Genomic DNA, 26545 nt, shown 5'->3' with positions numbered 1-26545 from the left:
TTTCCCAGTCAGCCTAAGGAAAGGCACCAGACACTTCCTTTTTCTGCATGGAATTACCCTTTGTGAAAAATAATGACATCTGTGAAGTCCTGGCATGGGAGAACAACAACAGCAACTTTACTCCCTTTTTTCCCATCCTAGGAGGAACCTGTGCTCTGTCTGTGGCACACCAGCTCTCTTCTCCTGACAAGGGAGGTCTTGGGGTGGCCACAGACCCCAGAGCAGCCTGCACTCTGCTGCAAAGCCCTGCAAGATTCCATGGAGTATCTCTAGCCCAAGGGCAGAATTTATTCCTCAGTTGGAGATATAAAAGAGCCAACCTCTTTCCTTTCACATTGTATCACATCAAACACATTCCCACCCACAGAACAACACCCACATTGTTTGGGAGGAAAATAAATGGAGAGGCATCTTCAGACTTTCAGAGAAAACCTATTGTAGCTACTCTCGTCTCAGTGGGAAATTCTGGAGGCTCAAAAGATTCACCATGTGTCCTCTCCCAGCCTGGGAGGGAAGTGATGCTGCAAGGAATTATTATTTTTTGTGTAAGATTCACACCATGTGGCTGCAGTTTAAAAAGCTCACATTTTCCTCTCAGTCTCAAGTGGGGCTTTATGATTTATACCACACTCTGCCATTCCAGGTCCAAACCCCTTCTCCACTGCAGTGGAATAGGTAAAATGCTGCTGTTCTGGGAGCAGCCAGCTTTTAGAGGTGTTGAAGATGGGACAAAACCCTCCAAGGTATCTGGAGGGAGAGTGACTTCTTTGAGACTGAATTGAGGGCAGCTACAGCAGGCTTGGGCTCAGGGTTAAAAATCATTTACTGAGACTCTGTGGTGTAGAGGGCAGAGCTTCACTATCCACAATATTAAGTGTGCAAAAATCATGAGATTATCTGTATTTTGAAACTAATCCAATATGTAAATTAGCTGCCAGAGGAAAATGGAGACAGCTGGCAATGGCTAATTTAGAATCTATTTAAGGCCAAATGATGCTGCAAAGGGGCTGTGGCTTAAGCATTTCTGTTCTGAGACCTTGGAATCTGAATTACTTTTATGTAAAAGTTTTGTCTAGTGTGAGCATAGTTACTGCTTCTTTGGAAAAAAAAAAAAAAAACAACAGAAAAAATAACATTCATTTCTAGTTAGCAACTAAAACTGGTAAAAATCCACTAAGTGCATAGCTTAAAAATGCTGGAATTAACGCTGAAAGCAGGAGGGCTGTGCTGAGAGGGTGTGCAAGCCCCAGGTCGGAGCCAAGCTGAAGCAGCAGCTGGGTCAAGCCCATCCGGAGGAGCTCTGAGCCGTTCTCTACCCTTGGCATCCGCGCCGCTCTGCTCATCCCCGCTGCCCTGAGTTATCGATCCTCGCATCCACCGGAACAGCACCGACAGGCTGCCCGACCCCGCAGCACCGGGACACGGCACCAGGACACGGCACCGGGACACGGCACAGGGGCTGGTACCGGGACACGGCCCCGCAGCACCGGGGCACAGTACGGGGCACGGCACCGGAGTGCGGCACCGGAGCACGGCACAGGGGCTGGCACCGGGACACGGCACCGGAGCACCGGGGCACGGCACAGGGACACGGCACCGGAGTGCGGCACCGGGGCTGGCACCGGGACACGGCACAGGGGCTGGTACCGGGACACGGCCCCGCAGCACCGGGGCACGGCACCGGGGCACGGCACCGAGGCACGACACAGGGGCTGGTACCGGAGCACGGCACAGGGGCACGGCATCGGGGCTGGCACCAGGACACGGCACAGGGGCACGGCCCGGGCTGCCCAGCGGGGTCCGGCGCAGGGAATCCCCGGCAAGGGGCTGCAGCTGCAGCCGCGTTCCGCAGCCCCGGTGTGCCGGAGGGACCCTCGCTGCCCGACCCTCGGCGGACAGAGCACCGAGCACCGAGCGAGCCCCGGCTCCGGGCCAGCCGCTGCCAGGGGAGGGGAGCGGAGCGGAGCAGAGCGGGACGCGCAGCGCGGGCGCATCGAGCCCGGCCGGGGCCGCCGGTGTTTCGGGGGGACGCTGCAGGAACCGGGCGAGAACGGGACAGCGGGGACAGCGGGTGAGTGCTGGCGGCCGGGGCGATGCCGGGGCGCTGCCGACGGGGCGGGCGCTCGGCCCCGGCTGAAGTTGGTGGCCGGGGATAGAACGGGGGGGCTCCGCCACGGCGGCCCCGGGAAAAGCCCAGGCGGAGGAGGGAGAACGGGAGGCGGGGGTCGGGAGAACGGGGCCTGCGGCGGCATCGCCCCGGGAGCAGCGGCATCGGCCCAGGATCAGCCGCATGGCCCCGGGATCACCGGTATCAACCCGGGATCAGCGGCATCGCCCCGGGATCAGCCGGTATCACCCAAGGATCAGCCGGTATCAAGCCGGTATCACCGGTATCGCCCCGGGATCAGCGGCATCGCCCCGGCTCTGCGGGCGCCGGTGGATGGGGCGGGCAGAGCTCGGTGGCGGCATCGCCCTGAGAAGAGCGGGGACCCCGCGGCGCCCCATCACGGAATTACGGGATGGTTTGGGTGGAAAGGGACCTTTAGAGGTCACCTAGTCCGTCCTCCCAGCCACCAGATGCATCTTCAATCAAATCAGGTTGCTCAGAGCCGCGTCCAGCCTGACCTTGAATGTTTGGAGCCGCAGCCTGTGTGGGCAGCCTGTACTGACCCTGCGTGCGGGTCTGGGAGGGAAGCTGACCGGCGATTTAGAGCTTTAAATGTTTCTTGCAGGTCTCTTCCACCAGGTACAGGGTAACACTGGATAAATGAAGCGTAATTTTATATAGATTGCCCTGGGGAAAGCTTTGGGTTGCTCTAAGGGTTGTTCCATTGTTATCCCACACCATCCTGGTTTGTATTCCACGAGTGACAGAGCTGTCTGGTTTCTTCTTCACTCCTGTTTCGGGTAGGATGGTGGCCAAAGGTCACCTCTGATTAGGTGCTAGAGCAAAGCCAGGAGCTGCCACTGTGACACTGAGCCCTCAGAATCCTCACCTGTCCATGTCTCCATGTCTCTGTACCTGCTTGGATGCAAGCCAGGCTTTTCAGGACAAAATGCTGTTTTCTCACATGGAGCCAGAGGGACACCTGTCACCTGTTGCATCAATGATGAATATCAGCCACTTTTGGGATGGGCTTTGGTCCTGCAGCAAAGAGCAGGACCCAGCCAAGCACAAGGACTGCCAGAGTTGCAGTCTGGTGTTTCCAGTGTGCTGTGGGCAGCAGTGCATGAAACTGGAGCACGGCCTTCAAGGAGAATCCTGCTTCCCCAGAGAAACAGTCCCTTCCCCAGCTGTGAGCCTGATGTAAACCCCAGGAAAAGAAACTTCCTTTGCAAAATTAAGGGGACAACTGACTTTAGAGAGGTGGGATTCCTTTGCCAGTAATTGTAAGTTCCTCCTTCCAGGAACTGCTGCCAAACAGATTATTCCAGAAAGCAATGGCTGGGATCTGTGAGGTTTCTCAAGGCAAATTTGCTTTTCCTTTTCATATTTTCTTTAAAGTTAAAGCAGCATCATAACAAAGGATTTATGATGTATATCTTACATGCTTCTCAAATATTAAAATTAGCAAATACCAAACAAACAGTCAATTTGTTGCTTTTCACGCTGCTTGTAACATTTCCTGGTTTTCACATTTGCCCCCAGATCTGGTTGATCTCAGAGAAGCATTCTCACCAGCCATCAGTCATTTATTTTCTTCAGATGTATGACACTTCTTATGGGCAAGGAATCAAGCTGGTGCAGCGAATAATGAAATTTTTAAAAAATCAAACCCGTGGTGTGAACTCTGCTGGTTTGCAGCTGACTTAGAAATCTGGGAAATGTATTTCTTGAGTTGAGACGTGTCAAAATGCAGGAAGATGTGAGGGGCCTGGCTACTTTCAGTGTTTAACACAGAGTAAGAATGATGGCAGTGTACTGTGCTCACCTAAATGCAGAATTAAACTTAGTGACAAGTGTCAGTCACTTCTGGCGTGTACACAGCAGGGCAACATTTGTTATTTGCCTGGACAGAACTGTCCTACATCGAGCTCTGAAGGAAACCATCCAGATATCAAAAGTCAGCATAAAAATTGACTGGATTTTCCTCTGTCTTTTGAGTAAAGATTCCTTTTTGTCCCTTGGTGATGCACTCAGAGGTACATGTGGAGGAAGACGTCCCTCAGTGTGCACACGAGCCATGATCCACCCTCTGTGATCCCCACAGGTGCAGTGCACAACTCAGCCAAGATGTTCCTTCCTGCCTGCTCCCAGCCTGCCCATTCCTGACCCTGGATGAGCACACGGAATTGTGCAGGAATTTGGATGTTTTCCCATTTCTGAGCTCTGTGAAATTGGGATGGCTGGGGGAATTGATTCTAAGCCAGAGGGAAAAAAACCCAAAAAACCAACAAACCAGCATCATTGCCATAAAAACTGGGCTCAGAGAAACAACTGCTCAGCTTCTTTGCCAGTGCTGCTAGAGCTGAAGGGGAGTGCTGCTTCAAATGCTCATGGACCAAAGGAACAAGCATTGTATGTCAGGAAACCCTGTGTGTGCATCCTAGGAAGTGAAGCTGAAGCAGAGGAATATACCAAGGATCAGAGTGGAGCAAGAGAGGAGGGCAGAGAGCTGCTAGGGAGCAATGCTTAGAAAGCCAGAGGCACGTGGGAAATGCTCATGGGGCTGATGCCTCAGTCATGGGGAGTTTGTTCCTTGTGTTCGTGCTCTGAAATGAGTCTGGGGGCTCTGCTGCCCAAGGACATCCACTGACAGCTGCTACAGGCAGCTCTGGCATTCCTCACTTCTAGAAAGCAATAAAAATTCTCTGTGTTCCTCTGCCCATGTGGAACACTACAGCACCACAATGCTGAGTCTTGAGCTAGCTCCAGACCTGAACTGTGATGTTCTGCAAAAACTTTCTTGGTTTTTTGTTCATTTTGGAGTTCAAAATTGGAGTTCATTAAGTTTATACTGTCAAAAAAAATTCTGGTTTTCACCATTTTACATGGGATAAACTGATTCACTTTACTTTCCTGGTGCTTCATTGGCTATAGGAAATCACACTCCAAAAAGATTATTTGACCTGTCCTTGTGACTTTCTGAGATGGAGATGTCAGTGTCCCCAAGCAATACTTTGTTTCACTACTCTTACTATCTCCAAAGTTTTCCTGAGGGCTCAGTCTTCCTTGCTGTAGTTAAATCTCTTTCCTTTCAGTGGTATTAGTCACAGCCACAGGGAACAGACTATTCCTTCCTGTTCTGCAGGCTTTCATGCACAGAAACACTGCTGAACATCTCTCTCAGCTGTGCTCTTTAAACCCCAGCATTCCTGTTTCCATGCAGTTTATCCCCATACATTTTCTTTTCTGATGCTTCCTGCTGCTTTCTTCTGATTTCTTGCTGTGTGCTCTGCATCTTCCTGGGATCAGTGCCCAGAGCTGAATCCCAGGCTGCCATTTGGCCTTGTCCAAAGTGAGCAGAACAAGATCTATTCAAGGCCTTATTCCCAGGTACACACTTGCCAAGGTGTTGCTGTTTTGCCCTGGTACAATGTCACTGCTTCTGCTGACAGTGCACATTGATCTCACACTGAGCAGAGTTTTTGCTGAGCTGGTAACTCTCCATCACACAACAGGGGAACTGCTCATTTCTACCTGAACTACCTTGCACTTGTCCTTAAATTCAACTTTATGGTTGAGAGCTTCCCAGCCCCTGCTCCCTCCAAAGAACTTTGTACCATATTGTAGAGGCTGTTTTTGCAATGTGGCATTTACCAGAATCATTGCCCATTAAGCCCCAGATTTTCTCTCTGATAAGTAATATTTAGTTATAATGTGTAACAGCAATTGTAACTTGGTAATTATCAATGGGTTGGATAGCTAATACATATTGGTGGTGTGTAAATAAAGGTAAGAGAGGAAAAATACCAATAATTTCTTACAAGCTGAGTAAAAATAGAAGGTGGGGAGGACAGAGTGAAGGTGTTAAATATTGCTAATATTGCTTGCCAATTACTGTAGTTGCTTATTTAAAATAAGAAATGTTTTGCATATAGTTTCTCATATAAAATGCTGTTCTCTGTATCAAATGAACAAAATAGGGACCTGATTTACTTGGAAATAGCCACAATGATCCTGGCAGATCAGACATCCAGCACGAGCAGCGCTGGAGTGAACACTCACAGAGTCAGGTACACTTCTCCAGAAACATGAACTCTTCTCTACCAGCTCCCCTCACTGGCAGTGAAGAGAGATGCTCAGCCCTAAAGGGCTCAGCTGCTGCTGGGCTTGACCAGGAATTCTTGACCAGAATTCACACAGAGTGTAGCTTTGATTTTTCAGTGCAAACACTACAGCATTGCCTGGTTTTCTCCCAGGAGCTGCATCCAGGTCTGGTTATGATCTCTGGATGGGCACATTCCTAGAGCTAATTCTAAATGGATTTCATGTTGTTTGAACAGTGCTTTTGTCTTCAGGTTGGGCTCCATACCTACTCTATGATGCATGCTTGAGGCAGCTGTCCCAAATATGCAAGAACTTACACAAAACTTGCTCCCTCTTTTAAGGAAAGGGGCTTCAGAGGGGTTCCTCTTGGCTAGAGTGCCACCTCCTGTCCTGCCTCCTGGCCACTTGCTGTTGGCTCTCACTGGAAGCAGCTTCACTGCTGATCACACTTTCAGCATGACAGAATAGGCCTGCTCTATTTAATGGATTCTATATTTAAATGAAAAGCAAAAATTAGCTACAAAATGAACTTTCAGTAGTTTGCTGAACTTCAGCTCCGTTCTCAGCCATCCCTCTGCAATTCTCCAGCTTCAAGAGAAGAAAATTAATTCCCTAATTCCTCTAACTTCAGTGTGAATGTAAAGGAAATGTGCAACTTACAAAAGGACATTTTATCTAATTTTCTTTTTTTTTTCTGTTCTATTTAGTGAAAGAGTAAATTCTGTATTTTTATTTCAACATACCTTTTTTGTACACATTATTTGTCCCAGCCCAGCACTGCAGAGGTGCATTGAAGATTCTTGCAGCCCAGCATCCTCAGAAAGTGTGTCAGCTGCACCATGAAATCACAGTCTGCAGGAATTGCCCCACTCTCCAGTAATGGCTGTGCTCCAGAAGGAACAGAAATGTGTTGGGGCTTTGTTTACCCTTGGGATTGAGCGCCTCTGGTTATCAGGGCAATCTCTGCAGCTCCATGCCCAGAGCCCACATGATGACACTTGGTCCTGAGGAGCTCCTGGTGCCACCCAGCCTTCTCCTGCCTGTCACTGTACCTGCCCTGGCACACCTGGTGCTCTGCTTTTCCTCAAAGAGACCCTCCCCTGCCACCTTGTCCTTGTTCCCTAACTGCTGAGGGTTAAACTGGCTTGCTCCAGCCTGGCATTGTATGTCAGGATGCTGTGCTGTGCCAATCTCACTCTGGTGGCTGTGGCATCGCCTTCAATTTATTTCAGGCGCTTTGAAGTGAGAAAAACACCCACAGTCCATGGCCAAGAGCACCAGGGGAAGCCCAAGGAAAGGTGACCAAGCACATGATGAGATGACACTTGGTCCTGAGGAGCTCCTGGTGCCACCCAGTCTTGTACCTGCCCTGGCACACCTGGTGCTCTCTTTTTCCTCAAATAGACCCTTCCCTGCCACCTTGTCCTTGTTCCCTAACTGCTGAGGGTTAAACTGGCTTGCTCCAGCTTGGCACTGTATGTCAGTGTGCTGTGCTGTGCCAATCTCACTCTGGTGGCTGTGGCATCACCTTCAATTTATTTCAGGCACTTTGAAGTGAGAAAAACACCCACAGGCCATGGCCAAGAGCACCAGGGGAAGCCCAAGGAAAGGTGACCAAGCACAGAGGTGACGCAGCCAAGGCAGTTGAGGGGATTCCCGTCCCGTGAAGTGTGACAAAGCTGGTGCCAAGCCGGGTGACAGCCCTGCCATGCCCTGCGGGCTGGGGCTGTCGCACGCTGCTCTCCGCTGCCTGCAGGCTGCACTGCCGCCTCACGCACCCAGCCAGCCCCAGGGGCACACACGACGCTGTCTTATCTAGAGGCGATGTTATCTCATCTAGAGGCGATGTTATCTCATCTAGAGTGATAACGGCACCAGCAGCAGGGAAATGTCCCTGTCTGACCATCCCGGAGCCACTCTGGCAGCCACCCCCACACTCACAGGGCGCCCCTGGGCTCCTCAGCGGGTTTCCAGTGGCAGCGCTTGTGTTTCCAACACAAGATTTCCCGGGGCAGTCTCAGATGTCTCACAGGAGCTGCCATGCACAGGAGCTCAACCTGCAGCTGGCACTGCTGAGCACAGCTGGCACTCAATGTGTTCCTCAGCAGCCAGGTTCTGCCAGTGCTCCTCATGCTCCTGTGTGCATCCTGCCCATCCCTCTGCTCTCAGGAACATGCTGGATGGTCACTTCCCACCCCTGGGCTCTGCTGTGTCGAGATTTGTGATGTCTGTGCATCTGTGTTCTGCTTTTCTTAACAGGCACTTATGTGTACGACCTTGTGCTTGAGATAATTTAATGACTGCTTGTCATTTACTATTATTTTTCTTCAGTATCTGTAATTTACACAAACTTAATTTATTTTTCTTTGGAACAGGAAAATAATTTACGTGTATTCATCATTTTTTTGTTGAGTAAAAGGTAACTTCATTGAAATACTAAATTATTGGGAATACGTTCATTTTGTCTAGAGGGTAAATCCTCCTGAGTACATGATAAATAATCATGTACTGACTTTGCTCAGTATCACAAAATGGCCATGAGGAAGGGATTTTCTCTTCCTAGAGAGAACAAAAACCAAGAAAGTAATAGTCTAGTGTGAAATACAAGATCTTCTATGCCTCCTTATTAGAAAAGTACACCTCAAAAGAAGAAGCATGTCTGAAAATGTTTGACTGACAAGAAGGTGGTTGTATATAAAAAACACCAAACTGAAAAGTGCTGCTTCTTATGTTAGGATTTAGGAGCTTCAGAGAGGCTGTTTGAGTTCAAAGTGCTGATGTTTCATGCAGAATATTTTGCTCCTCTTGCTCCACAGATTCCCAGCTGAGTGCCTGGATGGATGGCATGAATTGGTACCAGCGATGACCGAGAGAGGCTCTTCTCCTGCAGGCCTGGGAGAAGGCTGGCCTGGGGATTGTCTCCTTGCAGAAACTGGCTGTTCCTCCTTGTAGCCCTCACAGCACTCTTCAAAGCCATTCCCAACCAACATTCAGGATCTCTTTCAAGAAAGGTTGGGCTGGCATAATAGAAGTGACATTCTGGTGCTCATGGGAGCAAGTGAAATCTGTCTTAGGATGTTTCCTTCAGGTTTGTGAAGACTTCAGGAAATCCAGTCCTGGTGAATACAAGGAAAAGTATGGAAAGCCTGTAGATTGCATACTATGCTTATATAAAGTGCACCCAGCACCTGACTTCAGCATTTGAAGACTTGTTGAAGGGAAAACCTGAATAGTCTGGAGAAATAAATGAAAATGGAGATCTGTACTTGAAGAAGTCTTGATTTGTAAATCTGGGAGAAATTATGTTTACAGAAGGAATTCAGAAGTATTGTTCTATATGTTAGGTACTCCACTAATAAAGTGTCCCTTGTAAATACCAAAAACACGACACTCAGCTATTAGAGAGAAAAGGAAAATAATCTTGAGGGTGGCTTTGTCTTCAGCAAAGGGGCATTAACTGCATGCCCAGATGTTGCTTTTCCATCTCTTACCCTTCAGTATTGATTTATGCGACTTTACAGAAGATTAGGTCAGAAAGGAGGTGTGAAAAAAAGATACTAAAGAATTATTTAGTTTTCTTCAAGATGAAAACCACCTAAATTCCCATCACTTATAGTACTATTTTCATTGTTGTACACCAGACTTGTGTCTGGATGACATTTTGCTTTAGCAATTATGTAGTTGATGTGATGTGATGTGATGTGATGTGATGTGATGGAAAATATTCCATAGGAGAGTACCTCATCTATTGCATCAGCTGAAGTTTTCAACAAGTTCCTAATTCTTCAGTGTTCGACCAAAGTATGAAAAATTCTATTTTATCAACAAAAGTGAGCATCTTTCCTCATTGTCCCAGAAAGATTCCACTGGAAGGTGAAATCAGAGCAGAGGATGACTCAGTACAACCATTCAGCACAGTTCTCTCTCCAGAGCTCAGCAAATAAATCATTAAATGTCACCGAAGCACCTCTGCCCTGGGATGAAAGGACACTCCTAGGGCTGAAGATTTCACTGTCAATCCTTCTGGCTGTTATAACTTTGGCAACAATCCTTGCAAATGTTTTTGTTGTCATTACAATTTTGCTGACTAGAAAGCTCCACACACCTGCAAATTACCTCATTGGCTCCTTGGCAGTGACTGATCTTTTGGTGTCTGTGCTGGTGATGCCTGTCAGCATCGCTTACACTGTCACCCACACGTGGGCCTTTGGCCAGCTGCTGTGTGACATCTGGCTGTCCTCAGACATCACCTGCTGCACAGCCTCCATCCTGCACCTCTGTGTCATTGCCCTGGACAGGTACTGGGCTATCACAGATGCTCTGGAATATTCCAAGCGCCGCACTGCTGGCCGAGCAGCGCTCATGATTGCTGTGGTGTGGATGATATCCATCAGTATCTCTGTGCCACCGTTTTTCTGGAGGCAAGTGAAAGCTCATGAAGAAATTGCAAAGTGTGCTGTAAACACAGAGCAAATTTCCTACACGATTTATTCGACTTGTGGAGCTTTCTACATCCCGACTGTGCTCCTGCTGATTTTGTATGGGAGAATTTATGTAGCAGCTCGAGATAGGATTCTGAAGCCACCCTCATTATATGGGAAACGTTTTACTACTGCACACCTGATCACTGGCTCTGCAGGCTCTTCCCTCTGCTCCATTAATGCTAGCCTCCATGAAGGGCATTCCCATTCAGGTGCATCCCCAATATTTCTGGGTCCTGTTAAAATAAAACTTGCAGATAGTGTGCTGGAAAGGAAAAGAATTTCTGCTGCGAGAGAAAGGAAAGCTACCAAAACTTTAGGCATTATTCTGGGAGCTTTCATTTTCTGTTGGCTGCCTTTTTTTGTCATATCACTAGTCCTACCAATCTGCCAAGATGCCTGTTGGTTTCATCCCATCCTCCTGGACTTTTTTACCTGGTTGGGTTACCTAAACTCATTAATCAATCCAGTCATTTATACAGCTTTTAATGAAGAATTTAAACAGGCTTTCCAAAAACTAATACTTTTCAAAAAGTGTTCCTCTTGAGACTCTACTCCTGTGTAACTGACCCTTCTCAATCTCACAGCCTACCTGAAAATTTCCATGCTTTTATTCCCAAGGAACTGAGTGGTAACTGCCATCTCATGCTACCCTGTTCCATGCATGTACATTTCTGGGAATTTCTTGCCAATTTGATACTTTCTGTCTGGGATTGTACATGCCATAACAGAACTTCTCCGTGGTCTCTGCAGTGATCATGTGTGTATATAAGATCAATGACACATGAAATAAGCTTTGCAATGAGGCAAGGTGTGTGAACCAGGGAGTTTGTCTTGTGGGATGAGGTGACACATTACCCTGATGGGAGGAAATTGTGTGTGTATTTCTGCTGTATATTATTAACCATTTATGTCAGCTGAGAGAGTTTCTGGAGAGCAGGATCTGATACTTATATTTTCTATGGCATGTATCTTACCCATGTGAAGCTGATAAAACCTGTAATTCTTTCAGAAGATGTCTGACACAGCCTGACTATAATCAGGAGCAGGGCAGAGCAGCATAGCACAGATCTAAGTTATTCACAAATGCTGCATTTGAAGTTATGCTTTTGGTGAAGCGTAGAAAGGAGACAATTTAGTTGAATTAATTATTACACATTTTATCATGAATAGAACAGCCAGTGAAGAAATGCTACAAAATAAATAGCATGAAAATGATTGATCTTATATTTCTGTCATTTAACTTTTTTGCATGCATAAACTGAAAAAGGAGAATATGGTGAGTGCCAGTGTGGAATGACTAGGACATCATAAAATAGCCAGAAGGTTCACTGCTTGGTGACAAGATGTGGGAAGTTAGACAGGGGAGAACAAAGTGACATACCAAGGAAAACTTTCTTAGTAATTAAGGTTGTTGGGATGGATGTGGCATCCCTGTCTCTGGAATTCTTTAAGTACTGGTCAAACAAACTCAGGGATCACTGCTGGGACCCTCTGCTGGGGTCACAGAGGGGATCCCTTCTAACCTGCCCTTCTCTGCCTCTGGGATCACCTCCCTGACTGGCAGGTGGGGAGCTGGCACAGGGAGGTCTCGGATGAAGTCAGCACACCAAGTGGTGCAGCCCAAGTTTCATGCAATGTTTTAGTCTCTGGGCATTGTACAGCAGAAGTGTCATGTCTACACTGCATATAAGAGCCTCACACTGCTTAGAAAATCACCCCATCATCCTTCTGACCTCCCTTGCACCTCTCAGCCTGCCCCAGTTCATCTCCACCACCCGCTGCTGTGGCCATCCCAACACCCTCCACCACAGTGCATGTCCACTGCAGCTTTCAGCCTCTCCTTTGCATTTGCAGCTCAGCTTTGCAGCTCCTCCCTGTTGCTGGTGCCTCTCCTGAGGATGGACCATGAAGTGATGTCCCAGGAGCACCCACCTGCTGCAGAGTCAGACAGAGCAGCTGTGTGGTGTGGTCCTAGAAGGGCAGGCCTCTCACTGAGGGCATTTGAGGCTGCTCTGTTTGGGACATGGCTCCTCCACCCTCCCAAAAGGGCTCTGCCAAGAGGTTTGGATGATGCCACTACGTGGCCATGTCCATGCAGTGTCCTCCCACAGCGTGTCCAGAGTGGCACTGCCACATCTTGAGCTGTGCTGCTGCATTGCCTGGGACACGTGAGCTGACACAGCCCCCAGGGGAGGGCTTGAACCATAAACCAGGGTGGAAAACTGAACTCTCACACCTGAGGCCAGTCCCTGGTACTGTTCAATGTGCTGTTACAGCAGCAATCAACTTCTCATCCTCCTCTGATGATGACAGTTTGAAATGTTCACCTTTGGGCCAGCTTGTGATGACTTCCAAGATCCCTGGGTGATTCACCTGCTCAGTGTGAAACATAAAATTACAGATCATGGTCCTGGAAGGGCCTTTGAGAGGCTGGCTAGTGCATTCCCTGCCTGTGTCAACTGTACTTTTGTTATCTTCCTGTATTTCCTACCCTTGAAGATTTCCAATTATGAACAGAATGGCAAGATACAGCAAAGGAAGATGATCCACCACTCTTCTTTGACACTGTTTAATTCAAGATCAAGCAAAGTAGGGCCTTTCTTTGGTTAGATTATAGGTTAATTTTAAAGGGCACATGGTCTAATATTACACCATTCTTATTGTTAGTAAATATTTGATAGCATGCTTTAGTAATTTATATTGGAAAAAACAGTGATATGGAACTGGCAGATGAAAAGACTTGCTAGAGATGATCATAAATTAAATAACACCCACAGCCTCTGAGTTGAAAGGAGGAGACTCTCATGTCACAGAGATCAATGTCCATATTTACCATTTTTACAATGCTCTGTGAATTGCAGTCCAGAGCACACAAATGTATTTCACAGAAGGTACATGAGGGCTGAGTGATGTCTCAGTGCCTCTCCAGTGAAGCTCTTGCAATATTGAGCACAAAGATAAGTTAAAACATGTTATGTTTTGATATGTCCAAGAAGATAGTTATTTAAATATTACAATATCAATATTATCAATTATTTCAATAATATTATAATATTAGTTATTTCAATGATATTATAATATCATTCAAAATCATATTTATTGAAAACAGAAGAAATAGCTAAATATATATCAAAGCATGTGTGTTCACTGCAGCACCCTGCATTTAAATTCCAGTGCAGGTTATTCCTACAGCCAGGGAAGAGGCAGAGTGTCAGCAAGGAGGAGTCACCATGACAGAAACTGGCAGGACAATGAATGTGGAACATGATCATTCCTCCCAGGATAAACCTGAACCTTGCTATGTGACAGAAATATAGCCACTGAAAGCCTGTGCTTGAAGCAATCCCACCATGCTCACCAAACTGAAAACAGCTCCTTGTCAGGGGGGTACAAAGGAACAAATGCACAAAGGAACAAAAGAACAATATGTAAGACTACTTAAGTATATGAAGCCCTATTGAGGAACAGATCACACCTTCACAAACATCACAAAAGTCCTCTTCCTGTTTTGTATATGTAATCAGTTTATGAAATGATGGAAATTTTTTTGCAGAAGACACTTTATAACACAGTTTCAGAATGCTTTCATTGACAATTATTTGATTTTTTATGACAATAATATGATTTTTTACCACTCTGATATTCTAATGCAAAAGGTACTTTGGTACTGGGAAGATTTGATGCTTTGTACTTTCCTGTCTATTCCATAGCAGTTAATGATGGATAGACAATTTCAAATTTTGAACTACCATGGAAACTACTCCGTACCCTGCTTTTCTTTTTTGAGTTCACAACTCCCTCTGCAGTAAACCTTGCCAGTCCTTGAACAAATGTTAAAAGAGACAGCTGTAGCTATGGTGCCAATCTTGAAATTATATTGGCAAGCACCCTTGGCATCCTTAAATGCTCCCCTTCTGGCTCCCTGTGTAGACCTAATTTAGCTGACATTTTTAAGATGTCTGCTCCAGGAAGAGGTGAAACATCCCCTCAAACCAACTGACTTTAATGACATTATTTACATGACCTAGGCTGCAAGATTGAAATGAGACTTGTGTAGAAGAATCAGTAGTGAAGATGTCTGATGTATTCAGACCAACCCTACTCACAGTGTGTGTAAATCCTGTTTATTATTGCCAGCAATTGCCACTCTCCATCCTGGTGTTCTCCAGGTGTGTCAGGTTCTGGCTCCCTTTGCAGCTGGTGAAGATGGATATGAAAACCCTTGGTTTGAGGACAAGGTGTTCTCACTGGACTGAATATGCTTTCTGACTGAGAGGAAGATGGCAGCAGTACAAAATAACAAGAGATCAACCCTTTTCTTATGTGCTGCAGGCTTCTCAGTGCCTTTGTTACCACACCTTGACATGGCTGCAGGCCTCTGTGGGGGCTCATGGTGGCACCTGGCTGGTTCTAGGAACAAGAAACAGTTATACACACAAAACCCCAAACCCAACAAAGCTTACCTTGTCATTAGACTGCTGACAATGATATGAGACTAGCAGGCCATGCAGCACTTCTGTCCACACAAGCATGATTCTGTTTCTTTTTCCCTGCTTGCTGTGAATTTAATACTGTTCCTAAACTCTGTGTGGCTTCTAGCACAACCAAGGCTCCAGCTCTGTCAGGAGCTGTTAGAAATTAATTAAGCAAATATTAGGATCTTATAATGACCCCGATCTTCTAAATGCTTAAAACCTGAACACCTGGAATCGGGTAGTAATAGGAGAATCTCCATTTCTAGTGTGCAGAGAGAAGCAGGAACCACTGGCTTAGAAAACAGTGGGCTAATTCAGCTCACTAGAGGCAGAGAAGTATTGACTCTGAGTTAGTTGTCTGCCAGTTTGATAAACAGAACAAATGCCAGAACTGGTGCAGAAGAAGCAGCATACACAGAAATAATTTTAGTAGGGACATGCATGTATCAGCAGCAGCAAGATCAACTCAGACACCTCACTTAAATTCACCATACAAACAGAGGGAGTACAGAATAGCAAGAATAGCTGAAGAGTCAGTTCAGGGACTTCATGAACTGGAAGATGACTCCGATAGACATTTTTAATAACCACTGAGAAATCTGCTCTCTGTAAGTTTGGCTAATCCCTTTTGAATCTCATGCCTCTGGTGTTCATGGCATCCTAGAGCCATCCACTTCTCACGTTATCAAGCTGTGCATAAGATGCATGAGTTACTTTTATTTGTTTAAAGCTACTACACCCATATGGATCCTCTGTCCTCAGACACACTGGCAGCTTCTGCTGCTTCCCCATATCATTTGTGATTTTATTGTGTTTGTCATCTCTCCTTGCTCATCATCTTTGGTCACACCTGCCCACATTACTTACACCACACTCCCCTGGAACTATGCAGCCTTTCTATCAACCATTGTGGGGACATCTGGGGGAAAAGTTTTCTACCAGTGGTGCTGGCACCCTGCTTTGGGTTTTGGAAACCCAGCACCCACGCTTCCAATCCAAGAGATAAGCATTGCAACCATGCCTCAGGCTTCGGTGAGTCCTCTTTTTGCAGTAGTGTAAACAAGAGGAAATGCTCACTAAGGAGTGGGAGACACTCCTCAGCCTCCTGTGCCACCAGATGCCAGCAGCACTGGCACAGTGAACTGAGCTGCTGCTGCCGGAGGGAAAGCACAAGGTGTGAGGTAGAGTCCGGACCCACCCGGCATGAGTGATGGAGGGACGTGACAGGAAACAAACTGAGCCGAGCTGATAGAGGAGGAGAAAGAAGCCCCTCACCAAGGTGGCAACTGAACCAGCTGCTGGGTGGGGTCTGCAGCGTGAGGAAGAGAGTGAATGGAAACCCAGGAAACGAGAAATGTCAAATCTCTGGATCCAAGTGAGAGACAAGCTGCCTGCTCTGTGACATGCAGAAGCAGCATAGCTGCAGCTGGTGGCACAGTGCCTGTGGCAACAAGGGTTGCATTTCAAACCAGGCTGGTATTTCAAAGAAAATAGCTTAGTGGTGTGAGGTTAGACACTTAAGAAATTTCTGTCCAGGGAAAGGAAATGATGTAGAGGAAAACTAAGGAAGCTCTGCTGCTCTAAGATAATGCAATTTTTTTATTTAATATTTTTAATGATGGGGACTTAGAGCAGTCAGTGGGAGGTGCAGACAAAAGTACAGAAAGTGGAATGAGGGATGTTAAAGGTGAGGAGGCAGCTCCCCCTTTTCCCCACATGTCCCCACAATGGCCAGTAGGCTCCGAGCCCGTCACGTCTCGCTGCCCGGCCGGGAGGCTGGAATTGCTCACCGGCCTCTGAGCACGTCTGCTGGGGACTCAGCCGGGCAAGGACAGCGCGATGCTTATAGAGAGAGCACCGGGCAGCTCCCGGTGTCCTTCACCGTGTCCCCGCAGTCCCGGGGCTCTGCTCACCGCTCAGCCACACCGGGAGCAACTTTTCAACTTTTCCCGGTTGGTGTTCGGGGACGTCTCTCGTCTCTGATCCCATCTCGGCATCCCCGGGCTGCAGAACCAGAGGTGGAACCAACCACAGCTGGATTGACCATCAGGTCCCAAACTCTCCAAGAGATGGCACTAAAGGGGGGATGCGGAGGGAGAGGAGGACAAAACCTCGCTGTGCCACCTGGCACGGGCTTTTAACGAGCCGGGACCGGCACCACCAAAGCCCCGATGCAGCGGCAGCCCCGAGCCGGGTCAGGAGAAGGGGCTGTCCGGCAGGCTCTGGAGCACCTACCCACCGTGAGCTCAGCCACGCTAACCCCTCCGCTGCGCCCACCCGCCGCACCAACCGCGCCCAGCTCCGCGCCGCGGCCTTGCGGAAACTTTCCCCTCCCTGCCCCGAGCGCCCTCAGCCCCCCCAAAATGGCGGCCAGGGCCTGCCCGCCCTCTCCAGGGCTGGGGGCGGGCGCCGCGGAGCCGCACGGCGGCCGGGCCGGGCCGGCAGCCCCCGCCCGCTGCCGTGACGTCAAGCACCGCCCGGTACCGCGTCCCTCCCCTCATTGTCAGCGCCCGCACCCGCCGCCCGAGCCCCGGAGCCCCTCGCGGGCTGCGGCTGCCCAAGCCCGGGCTGGGAGGGAGCGAAGCCTGGCCGCTCCTGCTGCCCAGGTAGGCAGAGGTGGGCGATGAAGGGGCGGAGGGCGGGGGGTGCCGCAGACCGGCGGGGCGGGGAGGAATTTGAGGCATCCGCTTTGTCTTTGACCGCCGCCGCCTTTCCCGTCCCTTCCCGTGCGGGCGAGCGGCTGCCTCAAGGCCGGGTCGCCCGCGGTGGCGGCGGCGGCGGGGACCCCCCTCGGGAAACCCGGCCCTGAGGCGCCCGCCGGGGCCTCGGCTCCCGCTCGGAAATGGAGCCGCCGCCGGGCTCCTTCCGACGGGACCGGAACAGCCGCTTTCCTGAGCGGAGATCGGCCCCGTCCCCGCCCGGGAAGGGCACGGTCCCGCCGGTCCTCGCTGTAGCGAGCTGCCCGCAAGGAAGTTCCTAAACCTATTGGCTGCGGCTTGGCTGAGATTTTGGAGGTTTCCAGGCGCTTAACGCGTTTTCTGTGGATAACCATTTTTTTTTCCTTGCTGCAGCCACATACTCCCTTTCCTGTTGCTTATTTTCCCTGAATTCCCCCTTCTTTCCCAGCCCGCCCACGTTTATAACATAATTAATAACGTTCTTTTATATATATGCTTTTCTGATGCTCTGACTTTGTTAATCACTTCGTTCTTCTTTGCTCCCCCGTCATGCGGGAATTAATTGAGGGAGCATTGTGAAACTTTTTTTTTGCCTCTTTTGGAAATTTCTGAAACTTCCCTCATTTGGCTTTGTCAGGTGTCCCATGTGCTGGCATGTGAAGCCAGTGGCACAGCAAACCTTTGCTTGTTGTCCTTGGTGATTGCGCTTTCATTGCCTATCTGCATTTTTTTCCCCTTTGTAATGCTACATCTGAAGCCTTTAAACCAATTAAACGCAAGTTAAAGTTACCATCCCAACTAATCAGCACGTTTGAGTTAGGTGCGGTGGGGTTAGGCTTTAACTGGTGCGTAAATTCTGTTTTAATGTTCCTCAAACATCGGGGGAAGGAAAGGAGCGCTCATCGCTGCCGCGGGTGTCGGGGCTGTTGCCTATCGAGCCTCTCGCTGGGGTGGGTGAGCGCCTCTCGCCGCAGCGATGACAGTGGGAAGGGGGGAGTTTTACAACCTGGAATCGTCTGTGGCATTCCGTGTTTAGAGGGGAAAAAATGCAGTAACTTCCCACATGCCTACAGCCTCATGGCAGAGGTATGCATCTGCTGACCTGCGGGACACTGGGGGGAGGCGTCGTTCCCCAGTGTTACACTCTGTGCGAGGACGGAACCGGCAGCTCCGTGCTCTGGTCACTTTGTGCAGCCAATACCCGCTGGCATCTCTCGGCAGGGACAGCGTGCTCTGTGGCTGCTCTGCGGCACTTGCGGGAGTGTAATCCCTCCGTTGTATCGGCTCTGCAGCAGGAAAGGACCGCACAAAGCGGTCGGCAGCGCCTGCCAGGCTGACACCCCAAGGGGACCCCTCCTGGCCATGGGACCCTCTCACCCTCGGCAGCCCTGGGGCTGCTCAGCCCTCTGTAGCGCTGCAAGGAGGAGGAGGACGTGGAGAGCTGATTGCTGTGTTTCTTTTGGATATGTGTCTGAAAGTTCCTGGGGGAAGGAATGAGTTGGGGTAAAGGGAGTGTGGGAGAGCAGCACAATTTAAGAGTAGTCAGGTCCCCATTAACTAACCCCTGCATGTCCCAATTCTTCAACCTCAGCTTCCTCATAATGCTATGAAGAAGTAAGGTTTCTGCACTCCAGCACAGGCCAATCTGACCAATGCTGACTTCCTAAGAAGTAGAAATAAGTTACAAGAGTGTAGACTTTTTGCCAGCCTTCTGGCTGTCTCTGTGTTCTGAAAATTGCCCAACTGAGAGGAAGTTACTGATTTTCTTTATTTAATACGAGGCTAGGAATTGTAGGCAAAAATAACTCGTGTTAAAAAAGAGAACTCTCAAATGTGGCTGTTACAAGAAATGATAATATTTAAAAGCCCAGTATGCCTTGCAATCTAGGCCACGTTATTTTGTACGTTCAAAGGGGTTGGTGATTACATCTTTGAGCATGACCTTACCAGAGTATTGTACCAGGGACTCTGAGGCTGTGCATGTTCTCCATGAGACATTTCCTTCCCACCGTGGGCTGCACTTGGTGAGGAACCAGAGGCCTCTTTCCTCATGGGAGTTTTTCAGAAATGAGCGAAATGACAAAGAAGGACAATTTGGATACAATTGTTACACTAAAATGAAGCATATAATATCTTTAGGAGGTCGTTTTTATTGGAAGATTCCCACAAGGGTGATGATTCGTAGCAGTAATATGTTTTACACTAAATAGTGGATTGCAGATCATGGGAGCCCTTAAAATGTGTTGGAATGGAGAACCTTTGTTGTGATGGTTCTGACATGGTTACACACATCTTCACACGTCTGAGGCCTGCTGTACAGGCCTTTTGCCTTGGCTAATGCTTGTATTTGCACACGTGAAGTAGAAAGCATGAATGTTTTCAAACACTTAGTGGCAACTGATGAGCAGGTGTTGCTTGCCAGCCCTTCTTGCATTCCCAAAGCTGGTGGTTGGCTTTGTCCTTCCGTACTGTTACTCTCTCTGCTTTCAATGGGCTGGATCTTTGGAGGGCTTTAGTCTTTTAACTTGATCTCCTCTTCCCTGGTAGCCACCAAAGGTGTGATTAATCTCCCTGTCCAAGCTCATCTGTTTGCCAGGGTAACAGGGGCTGGCAGCCTTCTCCTGCTGGTGATTGCAGCCTCTCACTGCACACACTGTGGGCAGTCACATCTCTCTGGATTTGAGGGTGACTGGATCAGTTTGGTGGAAAACCCACAAACCATTTGCCCTGAACTGTCCAGATTTAGGAACCTTCATAACCACCCTGACTGAGAAGGCATGCCAGGCATGCCATTCCTGTGAAGTCGGTGAGGTTTGGGTTGATTCAGCAGCCTGAAAACCAGTGTTTTTGAAATGATCAAATATAAAGTGTGGCATTGGATGTCAGCCATCAGAATGTGGCAATTTAGGCCTTAATGCTTTTGTGTCTCTGGTTTTGGCAGCAATGTTCCCCTGCTGAGGCCCTAATCTGGGCAGATAAGGGTTTGTAGGGATGCCTCAGCCCTGTGTGCTTTAACCCTCACCAGGGTGGAGTAAGATATGCAGGTGCAGCTCACAGCTTTACCTAAGCGTGACAGCAGCGTGCCCAGAAGTGTGAATGCTGTGCATAGGCAGTTCCTGTTTCCTTTTCTGTAAAAGAAAGCTGAGAATATTTTTGTTGTGCAGAGAATGTAACATTTGTGTTCCTGAACATTTGAATTTCACATAGAAACACAGTCCAGAAAGGTGAATGCACGCTGTGAGTGATGGGCTGAAAGGAGAAGGGGATGTTTAGAAAAAGAGGAGTTTTAATGTTGTACTTAGCACTCAGCCTACTCTGCAGCTTTGTCTTTTCTCCTAATAAAGCTCCTTAGGATCCACCCCAGTAACCCCAGGAATGAAATGCATCACCTCCTTGCTTAGGAACAAAGTTGCCAATACATAGGTATAAAGTATAAGAACACAGAAAGTGGCAAGTTTATTTCTGTGTGACTGTGGGCGGATGAGTGGCTGCTTGCTCTTGTCAAGTTGGAGGAGAGATTGGTTTTCACATCCTCTCCAGTCATGGATCTGAGAAGAGCTGCATCAGTGCAGGTGGGCACTGTGCCTGGAGGAGGGGGTTTTGCCTTTCCCCTTGTCCTGACTGCCTTCTCCTCCAAGTGCCCTTTCTAGCCCTGCTCCAGCTGACAAAAACTCCACGCAGCCATGTTCAGAGAGTTGATCTGGGTGAAAATTAACCATCAGCCTCCCCCCAATCCCTTTAGCCCTGCCAGATTCCCAGCCTGGCTGCAGGGCTGCTTTACTCTGCCCAAGGGAGGGGAGCACGAGGCTAGAAGGAGGCAGGCACAGTGCAGGGCCACCTGAAAATTACTATAAAACTTAAGGTTGAGGATCTGGTCCAAAGTTTGTGAAGTCACTTGTGCAGTAATAGCATCCCTTGAACATTTAAGCATCTCTGTGTTGAGGTCTCTGTCACCACAGCTTTCACAGTGAGTTTGGATGTGCTACCTTTGCAAAATTCCTGCTCACACAAAGTGCTGCCCAGGTTTGGGCACAGGAGTAGAGACATCGTGTTTAGAGGACCTCAGTGGAAAATGTTCTACATTTATTAAGTCCCAATCTTTTTGGCCCTATTTTCCAGAGCTTCATTGAATTGAGCAAACCTAAATGTCCTCCTCACAAAGTAACTTCAGTCCTATCATCTGGGCTCTGAGCAGCTCTATGAGCATGGGCCAGCAAAGTGTGCTGCTGTCACGTGTGTAAATACTTTGTGTGAGCTGGAAAGTTCCATATGGCTGCTCCTTGGCCTGCTGCAGCATGATAGCTGTCCTGCTGTCCTGCTGCCCTCCCTGTGTGTCAGGGCTCCCACAACCCAGCTCACTGTCCTCCCTTGGCTGCAGGCACAGGCTGGCCTGGCTCCATGGTTCCATGTTTGCTCCTGAGTGCTCCAGGATGAAGTAATGGGGGACTTTCACTTCCTCATCCTCCTTGCTGTCTGCCCTGGTGTGTGGGGAATGTGGTGGTTTAGCTGCTTCAAGTCACAAAGGGGAAAGTGTAGGCTTTTTAATTAGTACTGGGTGGACAAGCCCCTGCATGTAAACATTTATAGTTCTGAATTTACTTAGCTAATTGGTTTTGAAGTCATAGTTTGACCTGCTGTACTGCCCAGGCCATAGTATCAAACCTTACTTAGTATTGAATTAACTCATTAACTCAGCCGGTTTTGAGGTTTGTGATTTCAACTTGCAAACTTGATGCCTGGAGGAGGGGGAGGGGGTGTTGATCTAAATAAGATTTGGGTTTTTTTGGCCACAAAACCCCCGTGTTCCTTGCTTGGATTTGTGATTGTTTGGCTCAGAAGCAGGAGGACTGATTTCATTCAGCCCCTTTGCAAACAGTGTTGTGGCCATCCTTGATTGTGCACTGCATGCCTCTGAGAAAGCAGAGCAGCAGGAGATGAGAAGCAAGGCTTTCTTAGCCTGGTAGGATTCGGCTTTGGTGGTTAATATTACAAAACCACTGGAGCTTGGGGCTCATGTGTCAGGCTGTGCAGTAGAAAAGCCTCTGTGGCTGTAGGCAGGTGATGTGAGAGGGCTGCCTGCCCTGTGCCGTGGCACAGCAGTCCCGAGGGGCAGCTGAGGAAGGAGCATTCTGGTGACACACATCACCTCTGCTCCAGGACAGCAGCTCTCCCACTCTGGGAGCTGTGGGCAGCATGCACAGCTCATCCCAGTGACTGCTCCCATGTCCCCTGAGGGTCCTGGAGCAGGTGACAGCAAATACCCTGCACTGGAAGTGCAAGGCCAGGGCAGGTGAAGGTGGTGTGGGTACAAAGGAGGGAGCGTGTTGCTGTGTGACATGGCAGGGCCTGTGTTCCTGCTTCTCCTGTGAGTGTTGCAGTGTTCTAATTGACCTCTAAAAATGGTAGCTTCATCCTAAGCTGAAAATGTCTTTCTGCATGACTGATCACGATGAACGTAAGCTCAAGCAACTCTTTAATTAGCTGAAGAATGTTTCTCTTTACCTTTCCACATTTTCCTCTGTTGCTGCATGCAATGCAGTGCTTGCAGAAGGGCAGCTCTGGGCTGTGCAGCAAGGCTGGTTCTGGCAGGGTGTTCTGAGGGTTGCTGTCGTCAGCCCTGCCACCCGTGCTGGATGCAGCACAGCTCTGCACAGATGGGAGTGACAGCTTTTGCTGCAGTGCTGCACCCTCCGTACGTGTTGCAGCAAAATCTGTCAGCCACATTCATTCTCAGAATTGCATTAATTAAAATTGCTTCTAGAAGCATTATCTGGCTCTTAAGGTTCAGCACTGGTCGGTGTCTTCCCCACTGGATTGATTTGAAAATCACAGGATGTGTTTCTGAGGCTGCAGAGGCTCCAAGGTTGTCTTGATCATCTGATTCCACTGCAGCACTTTCAGCTCTTGTGCCTTTGAGGTGCCTGTGCCTCACGTGGGAGTGCAGTGGGTTACCTTAAAGGGAAAATCTGATGAAACTTCTTCAAGAACTTGTTGTTACATGTGATATCTTAGTGGAATTTACCGGAATAGAATGGAGATTCCTGACCTAGGATCTGGAACAGAGCTGCAAACACATTAATTTCTCAGGTAGTGTGAATCATTTGGAAATATGTCTGTTTTTACTGGAAAACAATAATTCCTGGATGATAATAAATAACTACTAGTAATGCTTTGTGGTGAGAATTTGAACTTGAAGCAATTGTGAATTCCTAATGAAGTCTCTCACTCTTCTGTCTGCATCTTATTCTGTATAGCTGCTCTTCAGGATTGTTTTTAATGTTACTGAGTATGACTAATGTCCTTGCATAAAGGCATCCTGTGTAACGTGGGTGTTGTTTCTGTGTGAGTTTTGGCTGTTAGTATATTGTAAACTGCCTGCATGTGCTCTAAAATTCTCTGAATGCTGCCTTTTATGCATTGGGCAGAGCACGGGAGCAAGAAGCCCAGTTTGGAATAGATATTTTCCTTTTGTCTGCAATCACTGTCAGAGGGGCTGTGAAGGGAACAATGAGTATCATCAGTGCTTTGGGAAAGCTGTGAAATCGTGTGTGTTTGAAGGTGACTGCAGGAACAATGCTGCAGTGGAGCATTTCTGGCTGTGGAGGTGGAGAACTCTTTTCCAGCCCCGTTGGGAAGGTGGGGAGGCTCTTTGGGGAGCCTCTCTGCAGAGCATGGAGCACAAACAGGCTGCTGGTAGCTGCTGGGTGAGAGCTGGGCTGAGAAGCTGCCTGGAGGTGCAGGCAGAGAGAAACAGCAGCTGCTGAGTGCAGGGAAACAGCTGTGCCCTGCTGGCTGCCCTGGCTGCCAGGTGGCATTCCTTGGCTCTGGGTCACCTGCCCCTCATTTCCCTCCTCCAGCAGCAGGAGCAGCAAGCTCCATTCTCTGGTTTGCTCCCTCTGGCTGCCTTACGACAGGAACACGCTCCCAAGTCCTCACACACACATCTCCATTCACTTTTCCTCAGCTGCCTACGCCTTGAGCTGATTTGCAAAGCAGGGTGGGTTTTCTCTCTTTTTTTTTCTTTTTTCTTTTTTTAGTAATCTCTGCCCTGTGTGCCTCTAGTGACTGCTGCAACTGCTGGGGCACGTGGCTGGGAGTTCAGCACAGCTGAGTGTGAGCTGGTGGGGCACACAGAGAGAGCATCTCTCTCTGCAAAAGCAAGAATGGCAGCAGCAAGCTGGACAGGCTGAGCAGAGCAATGGCAGCATGGCAGTGACTGGCTGTTCTTTTCTGCCCAGTAGTGGTGAGGTGCTGTCTGAAGTGTCATGAGGTTCAGGTGGACATTTCACTAGACCAGGTTGCCTAAAGCCCCATCCAATGTGACCTTGGACCTTGCAGGGATGGGGCATCCACAGCTTCTTTGGGCAGCTTGTGCCACTGACTCACCACCTTCACAGGGAAAAATTTCTTCCTAATATCCAATCTTAACCTACTCTCTATGTTTGAAACCAGTGCTCACATCCCATCAGCACAGTGCATGGTAAAAAGTCTGTGTGTGTCTTTCTTATAAACCCTCTTTATATATTGAAAGGACACTATAAGGTCTCCCTAGAGTCTCCTCTTTTCCAGACTGAGCAATCCCAACTCTCTCAACTCTTCTTCACAAAAATATTACAGTGCTTGGTTCTTTTTTTGTGGCCCTTTGTGAACCCCCTGTAGTGTTTCTGAGGCCACCAGAACTCCAGATGTAGTGCTCCAGGTGGGGTCTCATGAGAGCAGACTGGGAGAATCTCTTCCCTTGACCTGCTGGCCATTATTGTTTTGATGCAGCCAAGGACCACGTTGGCTTTCTAGGCTACAAGTACACATTTCTGGGTCATGTCCAAGTTTTTGTCCACCAACACCCCCAAGTCTGTCTCTGCAGAGCTGCTTTCAATCCATTCATCTACCAGTGTGAGCTGATGCTGGATACTGCCCCATTCCAGGTGCAGAAAGTGGCAGCATGCTAAATTTTGACTGAACATAAAGGGAAATAATTTTCTGCCTGAGATTGTTCCAACAGGAAACAGGGCCTGAGGGGTTGGGGCATTTCTGACCCTGGAGATGTTCACAACTTAATGCAGTCCTGAGCAACCTGCTCCAGCTTTGGACACTAACCCTCTTTGAAATCAGAGCTGGACTGAGGTTAGCTTCCTCCCCTTACTGCTAACTAAGATGAGAGACAAAATGTGAATTTCCTGCTCTTTCCCTTCTCTGTAGAAAGAAGCAGCATGGGGTGGGGGGAGCAGCGTGGTCCTGTCTCAGTACAGCCACACCAGTGCTTCCTTCCTATGAAACATCCTTCCTTCCTTCAGTCCAGGGAGTACAAGGAGAAAAAAACATATCAATAACAATGCAAGTGAGCACAGTGTCCTGGAGGGATCCTCTGCTGCCATTTTTGCTTCATGCTCTATTTCTCACTCTCCACTTCTTAAACGTGCTGCAAGAAAAGCATATGCCCTCTTGGCTCTGATCTTCATTTAGGATAGGTTCAGATAAATGAATGCTTGGCATTGAGCCTGCAGATTTTGTCATTAGCACCTTGTGTAATGCTTGCAGGAGTGCCTGTGCTCCAGGAGCAGCAGAATTTTCTGTCTGTTTGTCCAGTAGTCAACACCTTTGGATAAACAGTGGACGTAAAAGCAAATGCAGGCTGCTCTGTAGAACTGCCCTGTTAATACAATATTTCAAGATTGTTGGTTTTCTAGCAGCATGAAA

The 26545-nt window shown here is 48.4% G+C and overlaps 2 protein-coding genes across 3 annotated transcripts in view; both read left to right on the top strand.

Annotated features, from left to right (window-relative positions):
- Nucleotides 1-559: 559 nt before the first annotated feature.
- On the top strand, nt 560-11910 carry HTR1D (5-hydroxytryptamine receptor 1D). Its single transcript, XM_077189565.1, has 2 exons — nt 560-2071; nt 9028-11910. Exon 2 carries the CDS (start codon nt 10103-10105, stop codon nt 11237-11239), a length of 1137 nt encoding a protein of 378 aa, XP_077045680.1. The 5' UTR covers nt 560-2071; nt 9028-10102; the 3' UTR covers nt 11240-11910.
- Nucleotides 11911-17629: 5719 nt separating this feature from the next.
- The window catches only part of LUZP1 (leucine zipper protein 1), a 32108-nt gene continuing 23192 nt past the window's right edge, over nt 17630-26545 (top strand). The window contains exon 1 of one of the 2 annotated variants that reach the window (XM_054648443.2): nt 17630-17776. The gene's annotated coding sequence lies outside the window, so the exon portion shown is untranslated. Of the gene's footprint in view, nt 17777-23497; nt 23936-26545 lie in introns of those variants that run through there. The other variant, XM_077189769.1, reaches the window with a different exon arrangement.

The sequence above is a fragment of the Agelaius phoeniceus genome, chromosome 22 (assembly GCF_051311805.1).
Source record: "Agelaius phoeniceus isolate bAgePho1 chromosome 22, bAgePho1.hap1, whole genome shotgun sequence".
NCBI classification, from domain to species: Eukaryota; Metazoa; Chordata; class Aves; order Passeriformes; family Icteridae; genus Agelaius; species Agelaius phoeniceus.
Note: the sequence above shows the minus strand (reverse complement) of the source record. Positions and strands in the feature narration are given on the sequence as shown.

Bases quoted from the DNA above. Each gene is read 5' to 3' on its own strand.
- HTR1D (XM_077189565.1), top strand. From the start codon at position 10,103: ATGACTCAGTACAACCATTCAGCACAGTTCTCTCTCCAGAGCTCAGCA.